Genomic DNA, 26,596 nt, shown 5'->3' with positions numbered 1-26,596 from the left:
AAACATTTTTTTTAAACCTTTTAAAAAAACGCTTAAACTTACCAAACAAAGTCTTGTGAACTTCTAGCATGACCTTTTGTTTTGAGCTGCTATCCTTAATTAATTCTTCCATCCTGTTAAACAGACCATTCAGGTTTTTGCCAAAAACATCCTGAGCTTCTGCATTGTGCTGATCAATTGCCTTCTTACGATCCAGTTTTGAATGGAGACCAGATACATCTTTTGTAGTTTCTTCAACTGTGGTAAGCAACTACATATGATTTTTAAAAATAAATGTTGATTAAGATGGGTATCACAAAAGCAGACTAATGAAAATATCTGTGCTACATACGGATTTCTCCTGACAAGAGCTAGTAAATTTTGAGGCGTGTGGGTGGCTCAGTCAGTTAAGCATCCAACTCTTGATTTCAGCTCAGGTCATGATCCCATGGTTAGTGGGAACGAGACCTGTGTCGGGCTCCACACTGACAGCAAAGAGCCTGCTTGGGATTCTCTCTTTCTCTCTCTCTCTCTTTCTCTCTACCCTTCCCCAGCTGGTACTCTCTCTCTCTCAAAATAAATAAACTTTAAAAAAAAAAAAAAAGAACTCAGTAAGTTTTAGACATTTGTATCAGAATACATTTTCAATTCACACTAATTTATCCAGTTGCCCAAGAATTTCCCCTCACCTAGCAACCTAGGCAAGGAAAAGGGATTTTGCCAACCTAATACAGTAATTATGCTCCCTCACAATTTTTTTTCTATTATGTGTTACTATTTCCTCTAACGTGCACCTAATAAAAAATTAAATACTTTCAACATCTCCCATCATTAGAAGGTGCTAAATTCTTTATGACTGATTAGTTTCAATCATGACCAAAGGGAAAAGTATCACCTCATTATTCTAAATGTCTTCAAAGTATATTAAAATCATTCTCTATTTGCAAAACTTCAGGAATGTTTTTTGTTAAGTCAGCAACTCTAGTGAGGAAAATTCAGATGAAATAATAAAACAGTGTTCTTTAAATTGACAGAAATGTCACTTGGAGTGAATAAATAGAACTTCATAATTAATGCTTAAGCAAACAAAGTCACTTCTACCCATTCTCTAATTTCTTGAACACAAGTATAAATCAAAACAAAGGACAAACCCTGCTGGCAGCATCATGAAGTTTCTCCTCAGTACTTTCCAAAGCTGATGTAATATACTCTTCTTCAACAAGTTGTAATTTCGTTTCTTGTAAATGTTTTTGAGTGGTTTCAAGTTCCTGTGTCTTATTTTGCAGGTCAGATTTGCATTGGTCAAGTTCATTTTTATTATCCATAAACAACTCTGTAACCTAAATAGAACATATTAAACATTTTTTTAAGAATTACACAATGCTCAACTGGTTGGTGAGATACCTGGCTAGTTCGTAATATAATGTGAGAAGAACTAAACAAATTATTTCCATGCCAAGTTGTGACAAGTTGTAACAAGCTAACAGGTAGGTTAACACATTTTATATCTTGTTTCTGCCTGTAAAGTCATTAAAAACCATGAGATGAAATAATAGGTTTAGTGTAGTGGTGTTAGTTCTTCAGGTTCCTTCCAGCACTGACAGTGTGAGGTGTGGCACAGAATGGTCAGGTCTGTCCACCTTAGTTATTCAACATCTAGTTTCTTCTAGTATCTGCATCCCTCATCTGATAAACACAGTAATGAAAATGTCTCCGTCTTCACTATTTACCTCTTATAATAAAACCTCACAATTCAGTTAATTTCTTATAATGCTGCATTAACATAAGTGGCAAACAGCTTCTTCATCATTGATGACAGTAAAATGACGATACAACTGACAAAGAGTCAGCAAGAAAAAAAAAATATCTTAAAGAATAAAGACGAGGGGGTACCTGGCTGGCTCAGCAGGTAGGGTATGTGACTCTTGATCTCAGGGTCATGAGGTCAAGCCCAACACTGGGCATGTAGCCTACTTAAAAAAAAAAAGAAAGAGGGCACCTGGGTAGCTGTTGGTTGGGCATCCAACTCCTGATTTTGGCTCAGGTCATGAATCTCACAGTCATGGGATCGAGCCCACATCACTTAGTGTGGAGCCTGTTTGGGATTCTCTCTCTCCTTCTCTCTGCCCCTCCACTGTGCACACATCTCCTCTCTCTCTCTCTCTCAAAATAATTAACTAGTTAAAGAAAAAAAAGAAAGAAAAAATGTGGCTTGTCTCAACTGAGATATACAGATGAAGCACACAAAGGATTTCAAAGACAGTACAAATTTGAAGAATGTAAAGAAAAAAAGGGGAGTGGGCATCTGGCTGTCTCTGTCAGTAAAGCATGTGACTCTTGATCTTGGGGTTTCAGGGTTGTTAAGTTCAAGCGCCACATTGGGTGAAGAGATTACTTAAAGACAAAAAACCTTGGCGTGGGGGGGGGGTGTCTCAGTCAGTTAAGCATGTGCCTCTTGATTTTGGCTCAGGTCATGGTCTCATGGTTCATGGGTTTGAGCCCCTCAGCAGGACGAAGTTCACTTGGGATTCTCTGTCTCCCTCTCTCTGCCCCTCCTCCGCTCACATGCACTCTCTCACTCAAAAATAAATAAGTAAACACTAAAAAAGTAAAAATAAAAAATCTTGGGGCACCTGGGTAGCTCAGTCAGGTGAACATCTGACTCTTTCTTGACTTTTGATCTTGGCTCAGGTCACGATCCCAGGGTCATGGGATTGAGCCCCCATTGGGCTCTGCGCTGGGCATGGAGCCTGCTTGAGATCCTCTCTTTCTCCCTCTCCCTCTGTCCCTCCCCTACTTGTGCACACATGCACTCTTTCAAAAAAAAATCTTAAAAAAAGAAAGAAAAAAGTAAAAATATCAGGTCCTTCACATTCTGAAATTTTAATATGTGCTTCCCATGTAACATTCAATACCGTTTTAAATGCTTACCCTACTTAGCTCCTCCTCAACGGCACCAATTTTTTCAATCAATTCTACAATCTGTTCTTCTTGAACAGTTAGTTTTCCACTCATGGCTCTAAAATAAAGTTTAATATAAGTTTAGCAATTAATATTTTTTCTTAATTCCTTTAAAATGTATTTTAACACAATTGTGGCAGTTCTACATCATCTCTACCATTTATCATTATGATAACGATGCCTAAGTGTCAATAAGCAATAAATATAAATTACAATACACAAATGGATTCCTTGTCCTTGTTTCATAAAAGGGCTATTCTTCTTGTGATCTCCATTTTGAAAATGAGAATCCCTACCTATGAGGGAAAAAAGCATGTGTATATATAAAATTTGAGATGCTACAAAGCTGACAAAGGACTATAACTCACATAAAGTACAGGTGGGGGCAGGGGGATACAACATAAGTGGCTGCTATCAGGAATATGGCGTATAAATAGGACCCACAGAATCCAAGAAAGGCTTAGGGCTTGAAGGCATCAGGTGTCACCGGAGGAAGGGATGAGATAAGGGGCAAAAACTGGAGAAGTGAATTAAAGTATATATACAGAACAATTATACCTTTTGCCTCTTGCACACAAACCCCAGTATACACCCCAACACCCACCACCATCACACCACCACATAAATCTTCATGAGATGGAAGGGTTATCCTCTAGAACACAGATCCCCCGCCTCAGCACTATTGACATTTTGAATCAGATGATTCTGGTTCACTTTAATGGGTCTCTGATTTCTTCAGCATTAGCAAGTTTCAGAAGTGAATGCTATCTTTTGTAGCCTCATTCCTTCATAACTACCAACAATTTTCTATTCCACACTGTGCTTAAGTGACAAAGATACTTTTGTGAATGTGAATTTCCTCACATTATTAGCTAACGATATTGGTGATTAAAGAAAAAGCTAGAACTGACATATAAGAGGAGAGTTAATTCTGACAGTCTTTCCATTAACTATGTTAGTTCTTTACTGGAAATAGCTCTTTAATGTGAATGAGATATTTGAAATGCTTTCCTTATACTGAATGTACATGAGGTAATGCAACATTATTTCATGGATGATATAGTTTTGACATAGTGTTAAAAGATCCATTAAATAAAGCATTATCCTATTTTAAATGTTGGCTTCAGCTTTCATAATCCTCCTCTGACTTACAGTGTAGTAATTCCAAAAGCATTTTCAGAAGGAACATTGTTTCAGATTATGCCTCATGTTTATTGAGAGCAAATACTATCTTTTTAATCATGGGACTGACAAACTAAAAATTTATTTATTATTTATAATTTTATAACTAAAGTTATTTCTTAATCTAAAATACATCAAAGTGATGGTCAACAGAAGGTAAGCAAATTAGACAGTCTATAATGTCCAGTGTTTGACCACTAACAGCGGAAGATCCTACATGAGCAAATCATGACAAAACCACTTATTCACTGGTTGCCTACTAAGCACCCATCTCTAGCATCCACGTTTCCTTTGGGAAAGGACCCTCTCTTGACTGTGCAGCACCCAAGCTGTGTGGAGGGAATGTGACTCCATTCCCAGATCCAAGGACTAAGCCTGACTGGCTCAAGACAATCGGGGAAATTCAACTCCTTTGACAGCTGTTGGTTCAGATACGGATACAACTCAGAACTAATCTAATCAATAAGTGATGTGCCTCCAGTTTTGATGGTTATAGGCCAGGTAGCCTCTCACCCACACAAGACATGAATGAGAGCAGCAGCCGCTCTGCTGACCATCATCCTTGATGAAGAGCCAGGCTTAGGAGAAAGCCACCACTTAGGACAGGAGTGAGGACAAACAGAAAGGATCCTTGAGCTACTGGATTAAATAACCTTGAAGCTCATTCTACCCCTTGCTGTTTTAAGACAGTTTAAGCTGGGCTTTCTAACCAAAAGCACTGTGATGCCAACTTTAAAATATAAAAAGTGGTTACTGAATAAGAACTAATATGTAAAAAATATAAAGTGGTAGAAATAGAGACACCCATAAAGTAAACAATTGAAAAATAAAATAGTACGTACAATAGAGAAGTATACCTGAAAACCAGATAAACAGGAAAAAAAAGAATAAAAAATACCAAATTTAAGAACTAAGTGTAAATTTGCAAAAGATTTTTGGAAAAATGTTTTGCCAAGTAGGTATAGGATATGAAAGAACCAAATATGGGGCATCTGGGTGGCTCAGTCAGTTAAGCATCCGACTTCGGCTCAGGTCATGATCTCATGGCTCATGAATACAAGCTCTGCATCAGGGTCTGTGCTGACAGCTCAAAGCATAGAGCCTGCTTTGGATTCTGTGTCTCCCTCTCTCTTTGCTCCTCCATGGCTCGTGCACGTGCGCTCTCTCTCTCTCAACAAATAAACATTAAAAAAATGTTTTTTAATTAAAAATTAAAAATAAAAAAAGAACTACACAAAACTAAGGTAACATAGAATAAAAGAATACTGTTTAATAGCCTGTGATATCCATACAATGCAAATTTGAGTATTCATAATGTATGAGCCAATCAAGAAGGCATAGTGCATTATGACAACTAAGAATACTATGGAAGAAAATGAGTTTAATTAAATGATTTATATGCTATCACAATGATCACATAATGTAACCATACATGTATTACCTGAAAAAAAAAAAGTTGTGTAAAAGATTATACCAAGATGCTTTGCATTATTATCAATTAGCCCTAAATACCTTTTATCATTAATTTTTGAAAAATGCCCTGTGAGAGGCACCTGGGTGGCTCAGTTGGTTAATCGTCCAACTTCTGCTCAAGTCATGATCTTGTGGTTCACAAACTTGAGCCCCACGTCGGGCTCTGAGCTGACAGCTCACAGCCTGGAGCCTGCTTCAGATTCTGTGTTTCCCTCTCTCTCTCCCCTCCCCTGCTTGTTTCTCTCTCTCTCTCTCTCTCTCTCTAAAATAAATAAACATTAAAAAAAGCTTTAAAAAAAACAATGCCCTGTGAAAATCACCCTCCTTAACACCTTCAAGGATACAAGCTATCAGGAATTTTCAACTTAAAATTCTTAGCATCCCACTTGCCTTCTGCTCCTTGTTTAACCTGTTGTTGTTATTGTTTCTAAATAAAGTTTCAGTAGATTTCCTTTGAACTATTCCAGGGCTTTAAAAACTGAACAGATTAGTGGTTGCCAGAGGTTATGGACTACTGGGGAAAAAGGATGGGTATGACTACAAAGAGGCAGCAAGAGGGAGATCTTTGTAATGGTGGGATATGACGTATCTTAATTGCAGAACTACATGAATCCACAAATGAGCAAAATGGCATTGAATTAAACACGTACTTTGCACCAATGTCAATTTCCCAGTTTTGACATTTTACTAAAGTTAAGCAAGAGGTACTGAATGGGGGAAACGCAGTGAAAAATATACGGGACCTCTCTGTATTTTTCTTACCACTTCATGTGAACCTATAATTATTTAAAAATTAAAGTTATAGGGGCGCCTGGGTGGCGCAGTCGGTTAAGCGTCCGACTTCAGCCAGGTCACGATCTCGCGGTCCGTGAGTTCGAGCCCCGCGTCAGGCTCTGGGCTGATGGCTCAGAGCCTGGAGCCTGTTTCCGATTCTGTGTCTCCCTCTCTCTCTGCCCCTCCCCCGTTCATGCTCTGTCTCTCTCTGTCCCAAAAATAAATAAATGTTGAAAAAAAAAATGTTTAATAAAAATTAAAGTTATATAAAAAATGTTTAAACTTATTTGATAACTACTTGTTAATGTCAATAGAAAAAGAAGCATTTACAGGAGGCACTAGATTTAAAGATTTTAGTTAATGTCCCATAAGTGAATTTTACTTCAAACACATTGTTACCAGAAAATTATTACTCTTGGAAATTAATTTCTATAGCCAAGGCCTTACCTAAAATTTTCTTCAGAAATGTATACCCCATTTTTCTCACGGGCTGCAGCAAGATCTCGTTTCAGACGCTCTATCTCTTCTGTATATTCCTACACAAGAAAAATGTTGTAGGTGTCAATTTAGCATATAACTCTTTTCTCATTCAGTTTGGGGAGGATATATATATGTATATTTCATGTTTTATTTATATATATACAAATAAAACATGAAATTAGCCCTTTTATGTTCCTTTTTAAATGTTTATTATTTATTCTTTCTGTATTATTTCTCTCAATTATCTCAATAAAAACTTCAATAAAAAAAAAAAACACTACTGGATCGCTTGGGTGGCTCAATTAAGTGTCCAGCTCTTGATTTTGGTCATGATCTCACCATTTGGGAATTGGAGCCCCTAGGTGGGGCTCTGCAGTGACAGCACAGAGCCTGCTTGGGATTCTCTTTCTCCGTCCCTTTCCCCCTCAAAAATAAAGAAGTAAACTTAAAAATAATAAACAAATACATACGTACATACTACCAGGAAAAGGAACACAAGCCAAAGTGGGAGGAAATATTTAAAAATCATCTCAAAAAGGGCTTGTATCTAAAAGATATGAACTTCTCTTTACCACTTAATAAGAACACCAACTAAAAATTGGGCAAAGAATATGGATAGACTTTTCATAAAAAAGATATACAGATGGATAATAAAGTTGTGAAAAGATACTCATTATCATTATTCATTAGGGAAATGCTAATCAAAACCACACTGAGGTACAATTATACAGTTATTAGAATGGCTAACATTAAGAAGATGGACTATAACAAAGTGTTGGAGAGGATGTGGAGAAACTGCAACCCTCATAGATTGGCTGCTGGGGAAATTGAAAGTGGTACAGCCACTATGGAAAACAGTTTCTTGGAAGAGTTAAAAATAAATTTACTGTGCAACACAGAAATTAAACTGCTAGGTATCTACTTAAGAGGACTGAAAACACATCAACACAAAGACTTGTACACTAACATTCATAGCAGCTTTACTGGAAATAATCCAAATGTCCACTGGCTGGTGAATGGATAAACAAAATGTGTTGTTATCCACTTAATGGAATACTATTCAGCAGTAGAAAGACTCTATTGACACACGCTACAACACAGATAAAGCCCAAATGTTATGGCAAGTGAAAGAAGCCAGATACAAAAGACCAAATATTGTATGATTCCATTTAGAAAAATGTCTGGAAAGAGCAAATCTATAGACAAAAAGTAGATCAGTGGTTGACTGTTTGCAAAGGGGCAAAGGGGAACTTTATAGTGATAGAAATTTCCTAAAACTAGATTGTAGTGATGTTGCACAACTCTATAAGTGTACTAAAAATCACTGAATTGTAGGCTTACAATGGAGGAGTACTATGGAAAATTATACCCCAATATCTGGTAATTATATCACATTAATGTATGGTGATTATACCCTAAAGCTATAAATAAATAAATTTCATAAATGTACATAATTGCAAATTTTGCTGACTTGATAGAGGTGGAAAAGTCAATATATTAGCATTAGAAAAAACATATTAGGTAGTTCATTAAAATCATTAGATGAAAAGCCTTACCATAGGCAATTTAATAAATCTTTTAACAATCATCTATTTCAAGTCCTTATTTTCACATTTGCCAAATAAATTACATTACTCCACAAAAATCACAATTACCTTAATAAGAGCTCTTTTGGTGAGTTTCTGGTTAACTTCAGGCTTATTTAGTATGTTCTTTGCTCTATGAGCATATTCCAATGTACTCAGAGTTTCCTGTGAAGAAAAGAAAGTACCAACTACTAAAGATATTATGAGAATAATGTAGTTCTGTTATCTAAAATGTACTATAACTTACAAGAAATAATTTATGGGTATATCTAATCTAAACATCTATCCACTAGAACCACTATACCCAATCTTTACAAAGAAGTTGTTCAAAACATCTTTTTTCCCCTTTTTTCCAATTTTCAGGGTCTTCAACTTTAAAATAATTTGACCTAATAATTTTTTTTAATTTTTTTCTAATGTTTATTTATTTTTGAGAGAGACAGAGTGTGAGCAGGAGAGGGACAGAGAGAGAAGGAGACACAGAATCTGAAGCAGGTCCCAGGCTTTGAGCTGTCAGCACAGAACCCAATGCGGGGCTTGAACTCACAAACTGTGAGATCATGACCTGAGCTGAAGTTGGATGCTTAATTGACAGAGCCACCCAGGCACCCCTGACCTATTCATTTTTTATGTTAGTTTTCACACTCAATGAATTCCATCATCTGATGAATAAACAAAATGTCCTACATCCATACAATGGAATATTACTCATCTACAAAAAGGAATGAAGCATTGATACATGCTACCCACATGGATGAACACTGAAAACATTATGCTAAGTATAAGAAGCCAGTCACAAAAGAAAACTTATTGCATGATTCCTAAATGGAATGAAATGTCCAGACTAGGCAAATCTATAGATTAAAAAAGTAGGTTAGTACTGAGGTAGGGCTGGGAGTGAGAGCAAATGGGAAGTGATTACTAATGGATTACAAAGATTCTTTCTGGGGTAATAAAAATGTTCTAAAATTGGAATGTGGTGATGACTGCAGGGTTCCGCAAACATATTAAAGTCACTGAACTATATACTTTTAATGAGTGAATTGTATGGTATGTGAATTTTATCTCAGTAAAGAGGTTTATTTTTAAATGAAAAGGGAGGGGCACCTGGGTGGCTCAGTCAGCTGAGTGTCTGACTTCCGCTCAGGTCATGATCTCACAGTTTGTGGGTTCAAGCACTGCATCGGGCTCTCTGCCATCATCGCAGAGCCTGCTTCAGATCCTCTGTCTCCTCTCTCTGTGCCCTCTTTCTCAAAAGTAAATCAATATTAAGATAAATAAATAAAAAATAAATAAAATGAAAGGGGAGTTAGAGACCTCTATAAGCTTTTCTAACTCCATTCAAAGGAAGTGGCCACAATATAAAATAAGAGATTTCACCATCTTTGTTGCTTCTCTTGGTTTTACCACCTATTCCCAGACATCCAACCCCATCTTTACTGCCCTCTTAAGTAGCTTCTACAACACTAGCATTCACTTAACCCACTTTTAAGTCCTCAATTCAATCTCCATATCCCATGTAACCCATCTACTGCTAATGACCATAGCAATTTCTTTGAAGACTGTGTGAGAAAAGCCATTAAGCAATTGTTTTCTTTTTTAAGATTAAAAACTCTGTCAGGAGGGGTACCTGGGTGGCTGAGTCAGTTAAGTGTCCGACTTTGGCTTAGGTCATGATCTCGCAGTTCGTGAGTTTGAGCCCTGTGTTGGGCTCTGTGCTGACAGTTCAGAGCCTAGAGCCTGCTTCAGATTGTGTGTCTCCCTTTCTCTCTGCCCCTTCCCTCCACGTGATCTGTCTCTCTATCTCTCAAAAATAAATAAACATAAAAAAAAAAATTTAAAAAAAAAGAAACTATGCCAGAAAAGAGGAAGACAGTTTTTTCAGTGGCATCCTCCTCTATGTGCACGTGTGTGATACCCAGATTCTTTTTACTTTCGCATAGAATGAATGAAGCCAATTAATGAACTTTTAAACTATGTGATAGCTAAATAAGAATTACACTTACTACACTTACAGATACCTTTCAAAGGGCTTACCTCAAGATTGAGGGATGCAGGAGAAATCGTTGCAATTATAGACGTTCTTGTACGCCCCCCAAGGGAATCCTGGAGGATTCTAGTTAATTTAGATTCTCGATAAGGAACATGAGGTGTTCTTTCTACGAGAGCAGTAATAACCCTTCCCAAAGTCAACAGGGACTGATTGATATTTCCAGCTTCCCGAGCTCTCTTGTCAACTGCTCCAGAACGGCCAATGTTCTCACTTCCCGCAAGATCAACCTTGAATTTCAAAAATAAAAGTAAGTTGTCAGTTCCACTGGATTTGGACACAAAGACTTTCATTCTTATATATATTAAATAGCCAACAAAATATTTTTTCTATAATTAACAACCCACTACAAAACTAATAACCTAGTGACTACAAATATATTGTCTAGAAATATAAAATTTCAAGCTGCTCTATGAGGTAGTCAAAAATGAAACAGTTGAAAAAAACTACCATATGATCCAGCAATGCCATTACTATGTATATTATCCAAAGGAAATGAAATCAGTATCTCAAAGAGATATCTGCACTCCCATGTTCAATGCATTATTCACAATAGTCAAGATATGAAAATAATCAGCGTCCATTGATGAATGAATAGAGAAGATATGGTGTACATATATATATACACACACACAATGGAATATATTATTCAGTCATGAGAAAGACTGTGCAACAACATGTGCAACATGTGCAACAACATGGATTAACCTAGAGAACATAATACAAAGTGAAATAAGCCAGGGAAGGACAAAGACTGCATGATCGTATTTATATGTAGAATCCGGGAGAAAAAAAAGAAAGTTCACTGAAACAGAGAGTAGAATGATGGTTACCAGAGCAAGAAAGTGGGGGAGAAGGAGATGCTGGTCAAAGGGTACAAGCCTTAAGTCATAAGATGAATTCAAGTTCTGGGGATATGATGTACACTACGATGACTACAGTTAATAACACTATACTGGGGCACCTGGGTGGCTCAGTCAGTTAGGCATCCGACTTTGGCTAACGTCATGATCTCCCAGTTCTTGAGTTCGAGCCCCACATTAGGCTCTGTGCAGACAGCTCAGAGCCTGGAGCCTGCTTTGGATTCTGTGTCTCCCTCTCTCTCTGCCCTCCCCCACTTGCACTCCCTCTCTCTCAAAAATAAATAAACATTAAAATACAATTTAAATATAATAATAATACTATACTGAAATTTACTGAGAGTAGACCTAAGCATTCTCACCACCAAAAAAAAAAAAAAAGGTATGTGAGGTGAAGGATATGATAACCTGATTATGGTAATCATTTCACAAAGCATACATATATAAAATCATCACATTGTATACTTAAATATATAATCTTATTTGTCAATTATTCCTCAACAAAGCTGGAGAAAAAAGAGAAAAGAAAGAAACAGCAGTGGTATTAAGGTAGATGCTTACCAAGTTCAACTTTCCAATTTTAACAAGCTCCTCTCCATCAATTGTAGTTTCTTTCATATGTATCGTAACAGAGAAAACTGAGTGGGAACGACTAGAAAACAAGATCAGGTTGCCCAATCGTTATAATGTAAAATATTATTTGCTTTCTATAAAATACTGAAAACAGCAAAGAAAGACCAAAATCCACAAGATAGAGAAAGATAGTATCAGACAGGAGACATTAATAAGGTTTTGGAAGATGGAGGGGAGGGAGATAAAACAATGCTTCGGTTTTTGCCTTCTTGTACCTGCTGTCTGCAGAGGAGACGCCAATAAGAGACTACCTGTAAACACCCTAATAGACTCGGGAACTAGAATCCTCAGACCTCTAAAAGCTGGATATGGAGTAGGATTGAGATATTTGCCTGGGACGTCAGAGGAAAAGGCTTGCAATTAATCTTCCTATTTATAAGAACGTCTTGAAATATGTCATTACCATAAATTCAAACACCACCACACAAGCCATAGATTACTTGCTTTAAATTACTTGCCTGTTGTAAAAATACATTACTCTGCTTTGAGACTGCCATCAGAAATAGTTAACACCCTCTCTTGAGAAGCAGAAATGGTAAATAGCAGTGATTACCAAAACACTACAAGATAATCATCAGTAGACCATAAACTGTTCCAATGTCTATCTTATGCTATGTACTCACATTCAGCTTATATCTGAAGGATACAAAAGTTATATAGACAACCTAGACATCTTTCCTTCTTGTATCAACGCCACTTGGTGAACATCATTATGTTTGTTTATGTCACTGATGGGTGGTAGGGAATATGGTAATTTTCAATTTTCTTATTTGTACTTTGCATGCTACTTGGAAAATTTTTAAGTATCATATTTTATTATTTAAAATTACAGAAAAGGGGAAGGACATAGAAAAAATATAAGCAAACTATAGATCTGAATTACAATATACATTTCACATTTTTCTACTATTATTTACCCATTCCTAATCCAAGAGTATAGAATTGATGCAATTAAGCATAGAAGTCAACTCTGATTCTAGAAAACTGAATTGTTTTCCTTCACTTTACCACATACATTCATAAAGAGATTTTTACTCCAGTCTACATACATAAAAAGGAGTCCTAAATTACACAAATTTATGAAAAATAGGAATTTATTTCAAAGAAAGGTATTTAGAGAAAAGAAATATTACCTAGTCTTAAACTCATTCCTCCAAATTCTATATAATTTTTCTAAATGGAAAGTTGTTATAGGAAAACTTAATTAAAATTATAAAATCAGGGACACCTGGCTGGCTCAGTCAGTAGAGCATGTGACTCTTGATCTTGGGCCTATAAGTTCGAGCCCCATGTGTGGTATAGAGATTACTTAAACATTTTTTTTTCTTTTTTTCTTGAGAGACAGTGCATGTGCGAGGAGGGCTGAAACTCGAACCATGAGCCAAAGTTTCGAACCTGAGCCAAAGACAAAAACTCAACCAACTGCTCCACCCAGGCACCCCTAATACATACATTTTTGTAAGAGTTGTAGAAATTTCTAATTACAAGGGGAGCAAAGAAATAAGAGATCTAGTTTTTTTTTTCTTTTTTAAGTTTTATTTATTTAAGTAATCTTTATACCCAATGTGGGGCTCGAACTCATGACTCTAAGATCAAGCACAGCACATTCTCCTGACTAAGCCAGCCAAGTGCCCTGAGATCTAGTTCTAATAATCATTTTGTAGGTCAGGGAAAGTGATAGTCAGATAAGTTCACTTATTTACCTGAAGTCACATGTTTGGTTAACTGCAGAACTAGACCTAAACACAAATATCTAACTCCCAATCCATAGCTCCTGTAATTACACTCTGATGCTTCCTTCAAAGACCAGCAGAAAAAGAAATCACCTGACTCAGTAAACTGCTTTTCTAGAATTTGGGATTTATCCTATAAGGGGTGCTATCAATATGCCCCTTTGTACCCCCAGAAAGCCAGCGTTAGTGACCATATGTTCCTACATTAAAATGAAGTCATCTGAAAAAAGTTTAAATCATGTTGCACAATCTAAATATATATAATTTTTATCAATTATACTGCAATAAAGCTGGGGGGAAATTAAATGAAATTATCTTTCTTCTAATCCTTATTTAAACCAAGTGCTTTCATGGGGCACTTGGGTGGCTCAGCCAGGTAAGCATCCAACTTCAACTCAGGTCATGAGCTCATGGTTTGTGAGTTCAAGCCCCACGTCAGGCTCTGTTCTGACAGCTCAGAGCCTGGAGCCTGCTTCAGACTCTGTGTCTCCCTCTCTCTCTGCCCCTCCCCTGGCTCATGCTCTTTCTCTCTCTCTCAAGAATAAAGAAACATTTAAAAATCACAAACAAACAAACAAAAAAAGCAGGTGCTTTCAAACTTTGTTCTAGGTATCCATTGGGACCCCAGAAAAGTGCTCAGGGAAAACCTTCATGAGGCTAAGGAGGTAAGCCTCTAAGCATCCCACCCCCACATCAACTACAGGAGCCATATTATCAGCAGTTAATCAAGGCTCCCATGTATGATTTCATTCGAGAAAAAATAATCTAAAAAGTTTAAAACTTCTGCTCTAATATCAACTTCTCTTTGTTCTCCTTTCAACATTCTTCCAATATTGGTGTTCCCCTATAAATCTCAAGTCAATTACTAAAGCATGAAATCTAGCATATAATCTAGCTGTGTGACTCACATACCATGACTGACCCCAATTTGACTTCCCCCATGAAAAAGAAAACGGAGCACTGGGGGGAAGACAATGGTTTTCTTACCTAGAGTATGCATTCATCAAAGTTGCTGCAGTTGTCCTTTTTGCTGCCCCCTTCTCCAAAATTTGATAGACTTCATCCTTGTTGTGCACTGTAATTTCTTCTAAACCTTTGATTATCACCCCCCTCTGACCAAAAATGAAAAGAGCATCCATCAGATTGGTAAAATATATATATATTCTGGCTTCTCAAAGCATCACACATTAAAATCTGGATACATTCCATTCTCAAAGACTGCGTTACCTTGTTACGGGGATCATCAAACATCTGTAGTCTCTCAGAAACATCAGAAGATGGATTAAGGAGATCAAAAAGTTCTTCATTATAGATTTCCAACAGAGACACTTTGACTGAAAATTCAGTACCATTATCAGTAAGTTTCTCAAAAATTTGATGCAGAGTACGTGGAATTATACCAGCCAAGGGATCCTGAAACCATAATATTAATAAGGATTAAAATAAGGGAAGAATGCCATCCATTTACTATGGCGGTTAAAACACATATGGTAAGGGCCTCCTTCATGATATATTTAAACACAAATATGCTAAAACCAGTTTATTTATTTATATTTTTTATGTCAATCCCTTTCATCAAATTTTATTATAAATTGTTCATTAGTTGTATAATCTAAATTCCACTAAAACAATTTTAAAAAAGAAACGAACTGAGTATTAGAGAAACAAAGTCATTTATAAGAATTTATTCAATAGTAACTATTCTTTTTTTTTTTTTTTAATTTTTTTTTCCAACGTTTTTTATTTATTTATTTTTGGGACAGAGAGAGACAGAGCATGAACGGGGGAGGGGCAGAGAGAGAGGGAGACACAGAATCGGAAACAGGCTCCAGGCTCTGAGCCATCAGCCCAGAGCCTGACGCGGGGCTTGAACTCACAGACCGCGAGATCGTGACCTGGCTGAAGTCGGACGCTCAACCAACTGCGCCACCCAGGCGCCCCAACAGTAACTATTCTTCTTCATACCTTCCACAAATCTGTCCTACCTATCAGCCAGTTCATGCCATAGAAACCAACCAAACTAAGCTACTTATAAAACCAAGTTTAGTAATTCTAACTTTTCTCATGAGAACATAATACTACCATCTTAACAGAAAAGTGGCCCGTGTAACAGTGTATTCCCTAACTCTAACATAAACACGTTTTTAAAATATTTAAGCATCTTTTATAAAACTGTTATGAATCTCTAAATTTTGAAACTGTACTTTAAGCCTATTCCTTATTTCCTATGGTTACAATTCCATAACTTCATTATCCACGCTCCAAGTTAATGCCTCAACAGTGTAACCACTAGAAAAAAGGATCAACTTAAATGTTAATAATTTGGAAACTTAACTTAGTCATTAAATGCACTTAAACAAGGGCGCCTGGGTGGTTTAGTCGGTTAAGCGTCCAACTTCAGCTTAGGTCATGATCTCACGGTTTGTGAGTTCAAGGCCCATGTTGGGTCCTCTGCTGTCAGCATGGAGCCTGCTTTGGATCCTCTGTCCCTCTCTCCCTCTGCCCCTCCCCTGCTCTCTCGCTCTCTCTCAAAAATAAGTAAACATTAAAAAAAACCTCACTTAAACACACTTGATGGATATCTTTGTGAAATGTACTATGTGCTTTTTACAGTATCCAAGAATACAGTGATCTTAATTTCTTGAACACTCAAGGTCATCATTGTTAAAGTACCATGCTGCCCCTTGCTATGCTATCTTTTTTTTTTTTTTTAATTTTTTTTAACGTTTATTTATTTTTGAGATAGGGAGAGACAGAGCATGAACGGGGGAGGGTCAGAGAGAGAGGGAGACACAGAATCTGAAACAGGCTCCAGGCTCTGAGCAGTCAGCACAGAGCCCGACGCGGGGCTCGAACTCCTGGACCGCGAGATCGTGACCTGAGCTAAGTCGGACGCTTAACCGACTGAGCCACCCAGGCGCCCCTACTATGCTATCTTGATGAGACTCATTCCCACACTGCAAAGTCTTCCCTTGCAAGCCCTACTCACATGCCGCTTTTCCACAATATTCTTTTTTTATTTAAAAAAAATTTTTCTTTAATGTTTATTTAGTTTTGAGAGAGAGACACAACACGAGCAGGGGAAGGGCAGAGAGAGAGGGAGTCACAGAATCCAAAGCAGGATCCAGGCTTTGAGCTGTCAGCACAGAGCCTGATGCAGGGCTTGAACTCACAAGCTGTGAGATGATGACCTAAGCTGAAGTTGGATGCTCAACCAACTGAGCCACCCAGGCGCCCCTCCACAATATTCTGCTCCAACTATTCTGTCTTGTCACTTAACTGTGCCATATGTATTGATTCTTTCTCTCCCAATGAGACTATGTTTCTTTTTTTTTTTTTTTTTCCCAACGTTTATTTATTTTTAGGACAGAGAGAGACAGAGCATGAACGGGGGAGGGTCAGAGAGAGAGGGAGACACAGAATCGGAAACAGGCTCCAGGCTCTGAGCCATCAGCCCAGGGCCTGACGCGGGGCTCGAACTCCCGGACCGTGAGATCGTGACCTGGCTGAAGTCGGACGCTTAACTGACTGCGCCACCCAGGCGCCCCGAGACTATGTTTCTTAAACAAGAACCATACCATATAGTTTATCCTACATTCATGTTTGACATGGTACGCTGATCTTCTCTATTTCAAGAAAGAGGTCTTCACTCATGTTATATTAAGTTATATTTCAGCCATTTTAGAGATAGAAACCTGGTATAAACAGTAAATACCTCCTCCCAAGTGTACTCTTCATTAGGTGACCTCTCACCTTCCATTGTAAAGGTTTTTCCAGTGCCAGTTTGGCCGTATCTGTCAAAATTTTTAAAAGTGTTAAAAAAAAACACAAAAAACAAATACATGCATCTAAACTTTTTCATCAATTTGAAAAATAGTGTTTCACTCACGCAAAAATAGTGCAATTGTAACCCATAATAACTTCATCCAGAATTGGACAAACAACACTTCGGTAAACATCAATTTGTTTAGTAGACGCTCCAAAAACCTATCCCCCAAAAAAAAAAAAAAAAAAAATCAGAGCAATCTTCAGGGAAAAAAATATGTCAAAATTACTCACTTTAAGAATTTTGTTTTTAATAGATTAACTCATTCAGCCCACTAGAAACCATTTGACAGCTCAAAGAGTAACTGAAACTTGGAATTGACACTAGAACCTAGAGGAAATAGTATACGAAGATAATTTTACATTGTAAATACAGGAGTTACAGCATTTAAAGAAGTAGGTACCATATCAAAAGTATATGTTTTCCTTGAGCTCTTGTCGGCCAATCCTCCAGTTCGTACACTAACTTCTTTTCGTACGTGATCACATTCCACTACAGAATGGGCGCTAGCTTTCCGCTCTGCCAAATTAAATGGTCTATAAAAAGAAATATACAAAGTTACTGAAAAAACTCTTAGTTTTCAGGTTACAAATGACATTGTCATTAATACCTTAGACAACAACAAAGTGAAGTTTTTTTTTGTTTTTTGTTTTATTTTTTTTTTTAACGTTTTATTTATTTTTGAGACAGGGAGAGACAGAGCATGAACAGGGGAGGGTCAGAGAGAGGGAGACACAGAATCTGAAACAGGCTCCAGGCTCTGAGCTGTCAGCACAGAGCCCGACGCGGGGCTTGAACTCACGGACCGCGAGATCATGACCTGAGCTGAAGTCGGCCGCCTAACTGACTGAGCCACCCAGGTGCCCCCAAATTGAAGTTTTCTGACTACACTGTTGGTAACAGGGATTACATGGGATACTACTGAATGATACTGCTAAAGCAGACGGCAGAATTTTAAGTCTTAACCCCCATAAATAAAAAATCGTTTTTTTTAATTTTCAAAGTTATGTAAAACACTATAATCCTGACAGTTTTTGGAGTAGATGCTAACAGAATTAACTTGTAAAAAATGCCAAACTTATTTTTTAGAATTGTATTTCTACTATTCTTAGAATCTGAGAAAGTTAGGTTATAATGTAGTAGAGAGATCTGTGTTTAAATTACTAACCACATTTGTGTTTGAAATACTAACCTGAGAGTGAACAACTGGCATAAGATAAAAAGTAGATAAAAATAATGACTGGGGCGCCTGGGTGGCTCAGTCAGTTAAGCATCCGACTTCGGCTCAGGTCATGATCTCGGGGTATATAAGTTTGAACCCCACGTTGGGCTCTGTGTTGACAGCTCAAAGCCTGGAGCCTGCTTCAGATTCTGTGCCTCCCTCTCTCTCTGCCCCTCCCCTGCTCACGATCTGTCTCTCTCTGTCTCTCAATGATAAAAAACATTAAAAATTTTAAAAAATATAATAATGACTAATACATTGAGTAGTTACTATGTGCCAGGTACTCACTATTCTGTCTTTTTTTAATGTTTATTTTTGAGAGAGAGAGAGAGAGAGAGAGAGAGAGAGAGAGAGAGCATGAGCAGGGGAGGGGCAGAGATGCTTAAGTCAGAAGCTTAACCAACAGAGCCACCCAGTTGCCTTGGTACTCACTATTCTAAATGCTTCACATGTGTTAACTCAGTTTGTCCTCACAACACTGTGAGGTCAAGGGGGGAATAGTAACAAAACAAATGGTTATAAAGAGGTAATGTTTAGAAAGAATATGTAAAGGGTGCTGTCGGAACACAAAGCAAAAATTTAGTGTCTTGATTGGGACAGGGAGGGGTAGGGGAATCATACATAAGTGATAGGAAAGACGCCCAGAGGAAGAAACGTAAGTGAAATTCCTCCTTGGGCTTTCAATAGAGTAAGGATTCTTTTTTTTTTTTTTTTTACATTATTATTATTTTTTTTTTAATTTAAATCCAAATTAGTTAGCATGTAGCGCAACAATGATTTCAGGTGTAGATTCCTTAATGCCCTTTACCCATTGAGCCCATCCCCCGTCCCACAACCCCTCCAGTAACCCTCTGTTTGTTCTCCATATTTAAGAGTCTCTTATGTTTTGTCCCGTTTTTTTTTTAAAGCTTATTTTTTTTTTAATTTTTTTAACGTTTATTTATTTTTGAGACAGAGAGAGACAGAGCATGAACGGGGGAGGGTCAGAGAGAGAGGGAGACATGGAATCCGAAACAGGCTCCAGGCTCCGAGCGGTCAGCACAGAGCCCGACGCGGGGCTCGAACCCACGGAGTGTGAGATCGTGACCTGAACGAAGTCGGCCGCCCAACCGACTGAGCCACCCAGGCGCCCCTAAAGCTTATTTATTTATTTTTTTTTTTTAAAGCTTATTTATTTTGACAGAGAGAGAGAGAAAGAGCGCGCGCACACGCGCGCATGAGTGGGGGAGGGGCAGAGAGAGGGAGACAGAATCTGAAGCAGGCTCCAGGCTTTGAGTTGTCAGCACAGAGCCCGATGTTGGGCTCGAACTCACGGACCGCAAGATCATGACCTGAGCCAAAGTGGGATGCTCAACCGACGGAGCTACCCAGGTGCCCCTGTCCCCCTCCCTCTTTTTATATTATTTTTGCTTCCCTTCCCTTATGGTCACCTGTTCTGTGTCTTAAAGTCCTCATATGAGTGACGTCATATATTTGCCTTTCTCTGACTAATTTCACTTAGTATAATACCCTCTAGTTCCATCCACGTACTTGCAAATGGCAAGATTTCATTCTTTTTGATTGCTGAGTAATACTCCACTGTATGTATGTATGTATGTATGTACGTATGTATGTATGTGTGTGTGTGTGTATATATATATATATATATATATATATATATATATATACCACATCTTCTTTATTCATTTAGAGTAAGGATTCTTGATCTTGATTTGTATACAGTGTATACAAATTTCCCATTTGAAAAATGGGGCTGAGTAATAGTACCAAACTCACTGCACAGGAAAATAAATCCTGTTTAGTTTACCATTTCCCAGTGGCTACCACAATGCTTGGTACATAGCCGGCATTCTAATATCTGTTAAACTACACAGCTTAATAAATGTCACCCTAAGGGGAATAATGGAATAGCTGAAAAGAACCATAATACATACAGAGGCATCCATCAGATATTTATATACTTAACACACATCTGGACCAAAGAGATGTACTCTTAACCTGAGTTCATTTTTCCCATTCAGTATCACATATTATGAAAGGAAATGCCAAATAGGAAATTATCTTTCCCTTCATCACTAGACAAACTATGTTGCTATTTATTTTAAAAAGGGTATCTCAACACCCTTTGGCATGCCCCATCCCTAGCATTTTTTGATGGTCATAAGATCAAATTTGTGATCCTGGGAAATTTAACTCAGCAACTCCCAGATAATATATAGTGATGCTATCAACTGTCAAATGTAGTGAAACCTACACAATGCACATAACCCATGGCATGCAGGATTATTAACAGTTCAACAAAACTTGGTCAAAACCAACTTTCTGGTAGGCCAAGAGTATCAACTAGAATGAATTGCTCTCATGTGGTTAAAGTTCTTTCAATGTCTACCATTCCTAGCATCTCTCAACTAATTTCTTTGCCTGGATGTGTAATTAAGTTAACCAAATGAATACCATTGAGATGTCACAACTGAGCAGTAGATATTCACACATATCACACATTCCTAAAAGTTATCAAAACTCCGAGCAGCTTTAGGGACTATTTGTACTATGATAAATAGTACTGCCAAGCCACCATATTCCTAACCAAACCTCTCTAACTAGAAATTGCTAGGTTCCTGCTGGTGATGCTAACAAACCCACTGATTTCTTGGCCTCACTACAGTTATATTACATTTATTCGTTCATTCCATAAATATTTATCAACTACTTACTATATGATAAAACTGAGGATAGAGAAGTGAACAAAACCAAGTTTCAAAAAAGCCCAAAACACTCAAGTTCTTATTCTCAGGGAGCTTTTATCTTAGTGTTATACATAGATAATTTAGATACTGATAAATTAGAAATGAAAAATAAATAAACCAGACTAAATGGGATTGGAAGTGATGATGGGGGGAAATAGGCAGTTGCTATTACTATTTTCGGATGGTCAGGGAAGGCTTCTCTGATATTTAATGATACTTAAGCAGAATCTAGAAAGTGAGGGAGTCTTACAGCTATTTTGATGGGAAAGCTTTCTAGGCAGAGTGAAATTGCAAAGTCCCTGAGGTAGAGCTTGGTGGATAGATGTTATTTTAAAAATGTAGAGGTGGGGGGCACCTGGGTGGCTCAGTTGGTTGAGTATGTGACTTTTGATTTTGACTTAGGTCATGATCTCACGGTTTGTGGGATGAGTCCCATGTTGGGCTCCACACTGATAGGGTGGAGCCTGCTTGGGATTCTCTCTTTCTCCCTCTCTCTCTGCCCCTCCCCTGCTTGTGCATGCTCTCGCTCGCTCTCTCTCAAGATAAATAAACTTTAAAAAAAAACATATTTATATACTTTTATATATATGAATGATTCATATGGGTTCAGATCTAAATTACTAAAGCACTTGTCTAGATTAAAATGCAAGACTGACTTAAACCGTAAAACCTTTATATGACAGTCCTTTTTTTTTTTTTTTTTTAAATTTATTTTGAGAGAGACGAGAGTGTGAGCCGGGGGAGAGGCAGAGAGAGATGGGGAGAGAGAGGATGCCAAGCAGGCTCCTCGCTGTCAGTGCAGAGCCCACCTTGGAGGCTCAATCCCATGACTGTGAGATCATGACCTCAGCCAAAATCGAGTCAGACGCTTAACTGATTGAGCCACCCGGGGCCCCTCTATTATGTTCTTAATAGAATTTATGCTAACCTGTACAGTTATACAAGGGGAAAGAATGTTTTGCATGTGTGTTGTGTGTCTTTGTGTATACATATATCAAAGCCTATTTCCTTATTAAAATTTCTCTATATATGAACCATCAGTTCCTCAACTCCAGAAATTATAGCTTTCTCTTGAGCTGTGTATAGGTAGACTAAAAAATTTTCTTCCTGAAGTTATAATACAAGTAAAGAACATCACTGGGGAGCCTGGGTGGCTCAGTGGCTTAAGTGTCTGAATTCGTTTGGCTCAGGTTAGTTCAAGCCCCCACATTGGGCTCTCTGCTGTCAGCACAGAGCCTGCTTGGGATCCTCTGTCCCCTCTCTCTACCCCTCCCCCCTTACACAAGAGCACATGCACGTGTGAGCCCTCTCTCAAAAATAAACATTAAAAATTTTTTAAAAAGCAAGTAAAGATCATAAAAGGTTATATTCATTGTAATAAAGTAATAAGCCACCTCTTGAAATCTCGCTGACCTCTTAGGTTACAATAAACTGTGCCAATTAAAAATGTAAAACTGAAAAACAAAACAAAACAAAAAATCAGGGAAGAATATGTGACCAGAGACTACATGTGGTTTGCAAAGCCTAAAATATTCACTATCTGAGCCCTTTACAGAAAAGGTTTAACAACGACAAGGGCCTCGTAAATTGTTTACTAAAGCTTAAGGACATATCTGCACTAGGAAAGATATTTGAAAAAGAAAGCATGAAAAGAAAAACATCCTCATACAAAAATTATTGTAAATAGTCACAACGAAAGCACTTTTCATTAGTGACAAAGTAAAAGAAACCTCTTTTTGGTAAGACTTGAAATGAATGGGGATAATAAATAATGTTTAATTCTTGGGACTGAGGAAGGGGGCTGGAAAGGGAAACAATGGGGCTCAAACTGTAATGATTGGTCTGTTTCTAATATGGGTGATGGATACACAGATGTTTGTTACTTTATTCTCCATAACTTTTATAGGTCTGACATATTTTGTAACTAACAATAAAAAAGAAAATTAAAGAAAATAAAGCCACGCAGAGAAAGCATTACTGTCGGGCCTTAATAAACGATCAACATAATCTAAAAACTTGCGTTTCTATAATGGGCTGTTAATTTTTTTTTTCAAATCTTCAAAACAAGTAACTATTAAGAGAAGCTCTCAAGTACAGCTGGTAATTGGCCGGACTTAAGGTTACCACCGAATTTCCTCTCTGACACCTAGTTTAGAAAGCCAGCTATTACGGTTGACTTCTACAATTCAAGTCACCAAAGCTGAGAAGGCAATAACTTAAGAAAGTTTGTTGCATACATTTAGAAAATCACCTTAAAAAAAAGATTTAGAATACTTTTGGATTTACAGAAAAGTTGCTGACGGTAGAATTTTAAAAACAGCAACAAAAACAGACACACAAAACACACACATACAACAGTAAACTGTGGACGGCTTCTAAAAAGCTGAATAAATCAATCTCTAAGCAACAGTTTATATAACAAGCATGTTCTCTCTCTACTGGCTAATTTCAAAATTGGGAAGTTATTTGGAAATCAATCTGGGGAGAGTTGAACACCTCCACCCGCTCACCCTGAAAAAACTGTCTTCTTTGGTTTAGGGAAGACCAAGCTGCAGTACAATCAGAAAGCTATACTGGCTTAAGCTGTCTCCTTTTAAAAACAGAAACTCACTCTATAACAACCTTTAAATTTTAAATACAGTGGTGTTTCCTTATTTAGTAGGGATGAAGACAATATCGCATCAAAAATAAAGAGAACAAGTGATCGGTTATGTTTTGAGAGATGATGGAGAGGCCGGTAATCTCAACATCAGGACCATCTGCAAAGTAGGTATACAGTCTTATTTCCAAACTGACAAACTACAAGAAGTGGAATATAAAAGTGACACCTAAATCTCTGCTGTCATTAGTTTTTTAAAAACAACATACTTTTCCATGAAGAACGGCGATCAAATTCTCCTGAATTGCAAATCAAACTATAACCTCCAATACGAATATCCTTTCTTCTGAAACAGACACTAATTTACTCCTCACAGCAATCTGGTGTCATTTTATGGAACAGCATTTAGAGGAACTATGAGACAGGCAGGTCTGCACCGCCCAGAAAATACAATCAAAATTCCACTCTCGGGACAGCACAGAAGGGAGCCCAGCAGCAAAGCCCGGCACTCCGAATCCTGCCGGGTTCGCCCTACCTGCATCTCACCACCACCTGGATGTTCTTCCCCTTTTCCTCTTTCTTCTTCGCGGAGGAATTCGGCTGGGACGCCATGACGATCACCGCGGGAAAGTCAAGACCTGGTCGCGTACTGGAGCGCCGTGGGGGCGCGGGAGAGTCCTGCGGGCCAGATGCCCACCTCCCCTGCCGGGTACTGGCGTGGCCCGAGGAACCCACGCAAGTAACTCGGCGTCCCCGCTCTCCACCAGGAGCTCTGACTCGCCGAGGCGTCTGTCCCGCACTAGCACTAGCGGGAGCCTCGGAAACAGTGATGTCGTCTCCGCCCGAAGCCTAGGAAACCAGGCAACGACTCGGCGCCTCAATTTGAAAAAGGAGCCGAGACGCCGAACCAATAGCAGCGCGGGCGCGCAAGGCACCATGGGACGGGGAGTCGTCACCAGAGCCCCGCCCTTGGGGCGTGGCCCGCGGGAAAGTAAAAAGCTGGTCTGTCCGCGCCCTTCTGGAACTCGTGGTCCAGAGGGAGAGACACTCGAGTAAACAGTGTGACCCTTCAACGCGACCTTGCCCAAGTTACATAACGTCTCTATAAACCAAGATTTCCAAATCTTCATGGAAGCAATAGCGACCACCTTAGAAGGTAGTGTGAGAATTAATGAACTAGGACGGGCAAATCCCTTAGACTAGAACATGTAGTATCAGGAAAGCTGGCCACGATTATAATTATTATTAGCGGATGGTAAGACAGTGCTGTGGAAGCACAGGGCAGAGGTCAAATGCGAGCCCTTTTCTCGGAGGCAGCGTCTAGAGTAGCTAATTAGTGTTAAGAAATAAGGCTACATGGGTAACCAAATGGCGATGAAAAGGGCGTTAAGTGTCATTTTCAGAACTCTGAGTGTATCCTTTAACTGATGAGAAATGTCATTGTTAAGTGATTCCAAGCAAAAGGCAGTACGGTACTCGCCCTTTCAGACAACCCTTCCGGAAGGACTGACGCAGGCTCAGGGCGCGTTTCCCTCTACGTGGTGCCGCAGTCCGCTAGCGGCTCAAGGAGGCGCCCGCCGCGGTCAGCCTACAAATCCCAGCAGGCCGCGCTCGCTGGGCCCCGCCCCCGATCGGTAACCTGTGACTTTCGGTAGGCGTCCTACAAGCGTCCTTGCGGTGCTTGAGGAGACTCGACCGCTTCAGGTGTGGCATCCAGGCCCGGGAAAAACTGTCGTGGGCCTGTGCTATAGTCGGCTTAAGGAGCTGCGCTTGTGGGCCACACTTAGCCCACAGGAAACTGGGTATCGTTTTAGCTTTTTAAGTAAGGGCCAGATGGAAAACTCTCAGGCGCCTTTGTGTTCCTCCACTTATTAACCTCCTGCATTCCCCCAAGGAGACAATTGTATATACAGCTCGGATCTCTGGTCACCTTTATGCATAGCTCAGCATCTCAAAATGGACTGCTGAAAACAGAACTCGTTATCCTCCTTAAAGCCACCCTAATCTTTCTCATCTGGACCCATGGCACTAACCAGATCTTTGATTCCTTCATATTCTACCTTGTCCAGTGGACTTCTGTTAGTTTTATCACCTCCGCCACCACTCCAGGCCAAGTCTCTTTTATCTCTAATCTGAACCACTGCCCTTTGACACGTCTCCCTACTTCTGAGGGAGTTGGTGAGATCAAGCCCCGCGTGGGGTTTTGCGCTGACACTGCAGAGCCTGCTTGGGATTCTATCTCTCCCTCTGTCTCTCTCTGACCACCCCCCCACCCCCCATTGCATGCTGTCTCTCTCTCAAAAAAAAAAAATATTTATATGTATATATATTATATATATATATTTATATTTTTTAAGTAGGATTTTGAGGGATTCAAGGTCTGGTTAGTGCCATGGGTCCAGATTGAGAAAGATTAGGGTGGCTTTAAGGAGGATAACGAGTTCGTTTTCAGCAGGTCCATTTTGAGATGCTGAGCTATGCATAAAGGTGA

The 26,596-nt window shown here is 38.7% G+C and overlaps 1 protein-coding gene across 1 annotated transcript in view; it reads right to left on the bottom strand.

The window, feature by feature from the left end:
- KIF11 (kinesin family member 11) overlaps positions 1–24,982 on the bottom strand; it is a 45,859-nt gene extending 20,877 nt beyond the window's left edge. Inside the window, exons 1-13 of the mRNA XM_040485867.1 lie at positions 24,641–24,982; positions 17,941–18,073; positions 17,601–17,698; positions 17,427–17,505; positions 14,939–15,124; positions 14,699–14,823; positions 11,907–11,997; positions 10,473–10,715; positions 8,505–8,600; positions 6,817–6,905; positions 2,911–2,998; positions 1,131–1,319; positions 43–250 (exon numbers count right to left, since the gene is read on the bottom strand). Of these exons, the coding sequence (XP_040341801.1) occupies positions 43–250; positions 1,131–1,319; positions 2,911–2,998; positions 6,817–6,905; positions 8,505–8,600; positions 10,473–10,715; positions 11,907–11,997; positions 14,699–14,823; positions 14,939–15,124; positions 17,427–17,505; positions 17,601–17,698; positions 17,941–18,073; positions 24,641–24,717 (1,702 nt within the window). The 5' untranslated portion in view covers positions 24,718–24,982. The remainder of the gene's footprint in view (positions 1–42; positions 251–1,130; positions 1,320–2,910; positions 2,999–6,816; positions 6,906–8,504; positions 8,601–10,472; positions 10,716–11,906; positions 11,998–14,698; positions 14,824–14,938; positions 15,125–17,426; positions 17,506–17,600; positions 17,699–17,940; positions 18,074–24,640) is intronic.
- Positions 24,983–26,596: the final 1,614 nt, after the last annotated feature.

Source organism: Herpailurus yagouaroundi, unplaced genomic scaffold (genome assembly GCF_014898765.1).
Source record: "Herpailurus yagouaroundi ecotype Mexico unplaced genomic scaffold, PumYag 163, whole genome shotgun sequence".
NCBI classification, from domain to species: domain Eukaryota; kingdom Metazoa; phylum Chordata; class Mammalia; order Carnivora; family Felidae; genus Herpailurus; species Herpailurus yagouaroundi.
This window is presented reverse-complemented; position numbering and strand designations above follow the sequence as displayed.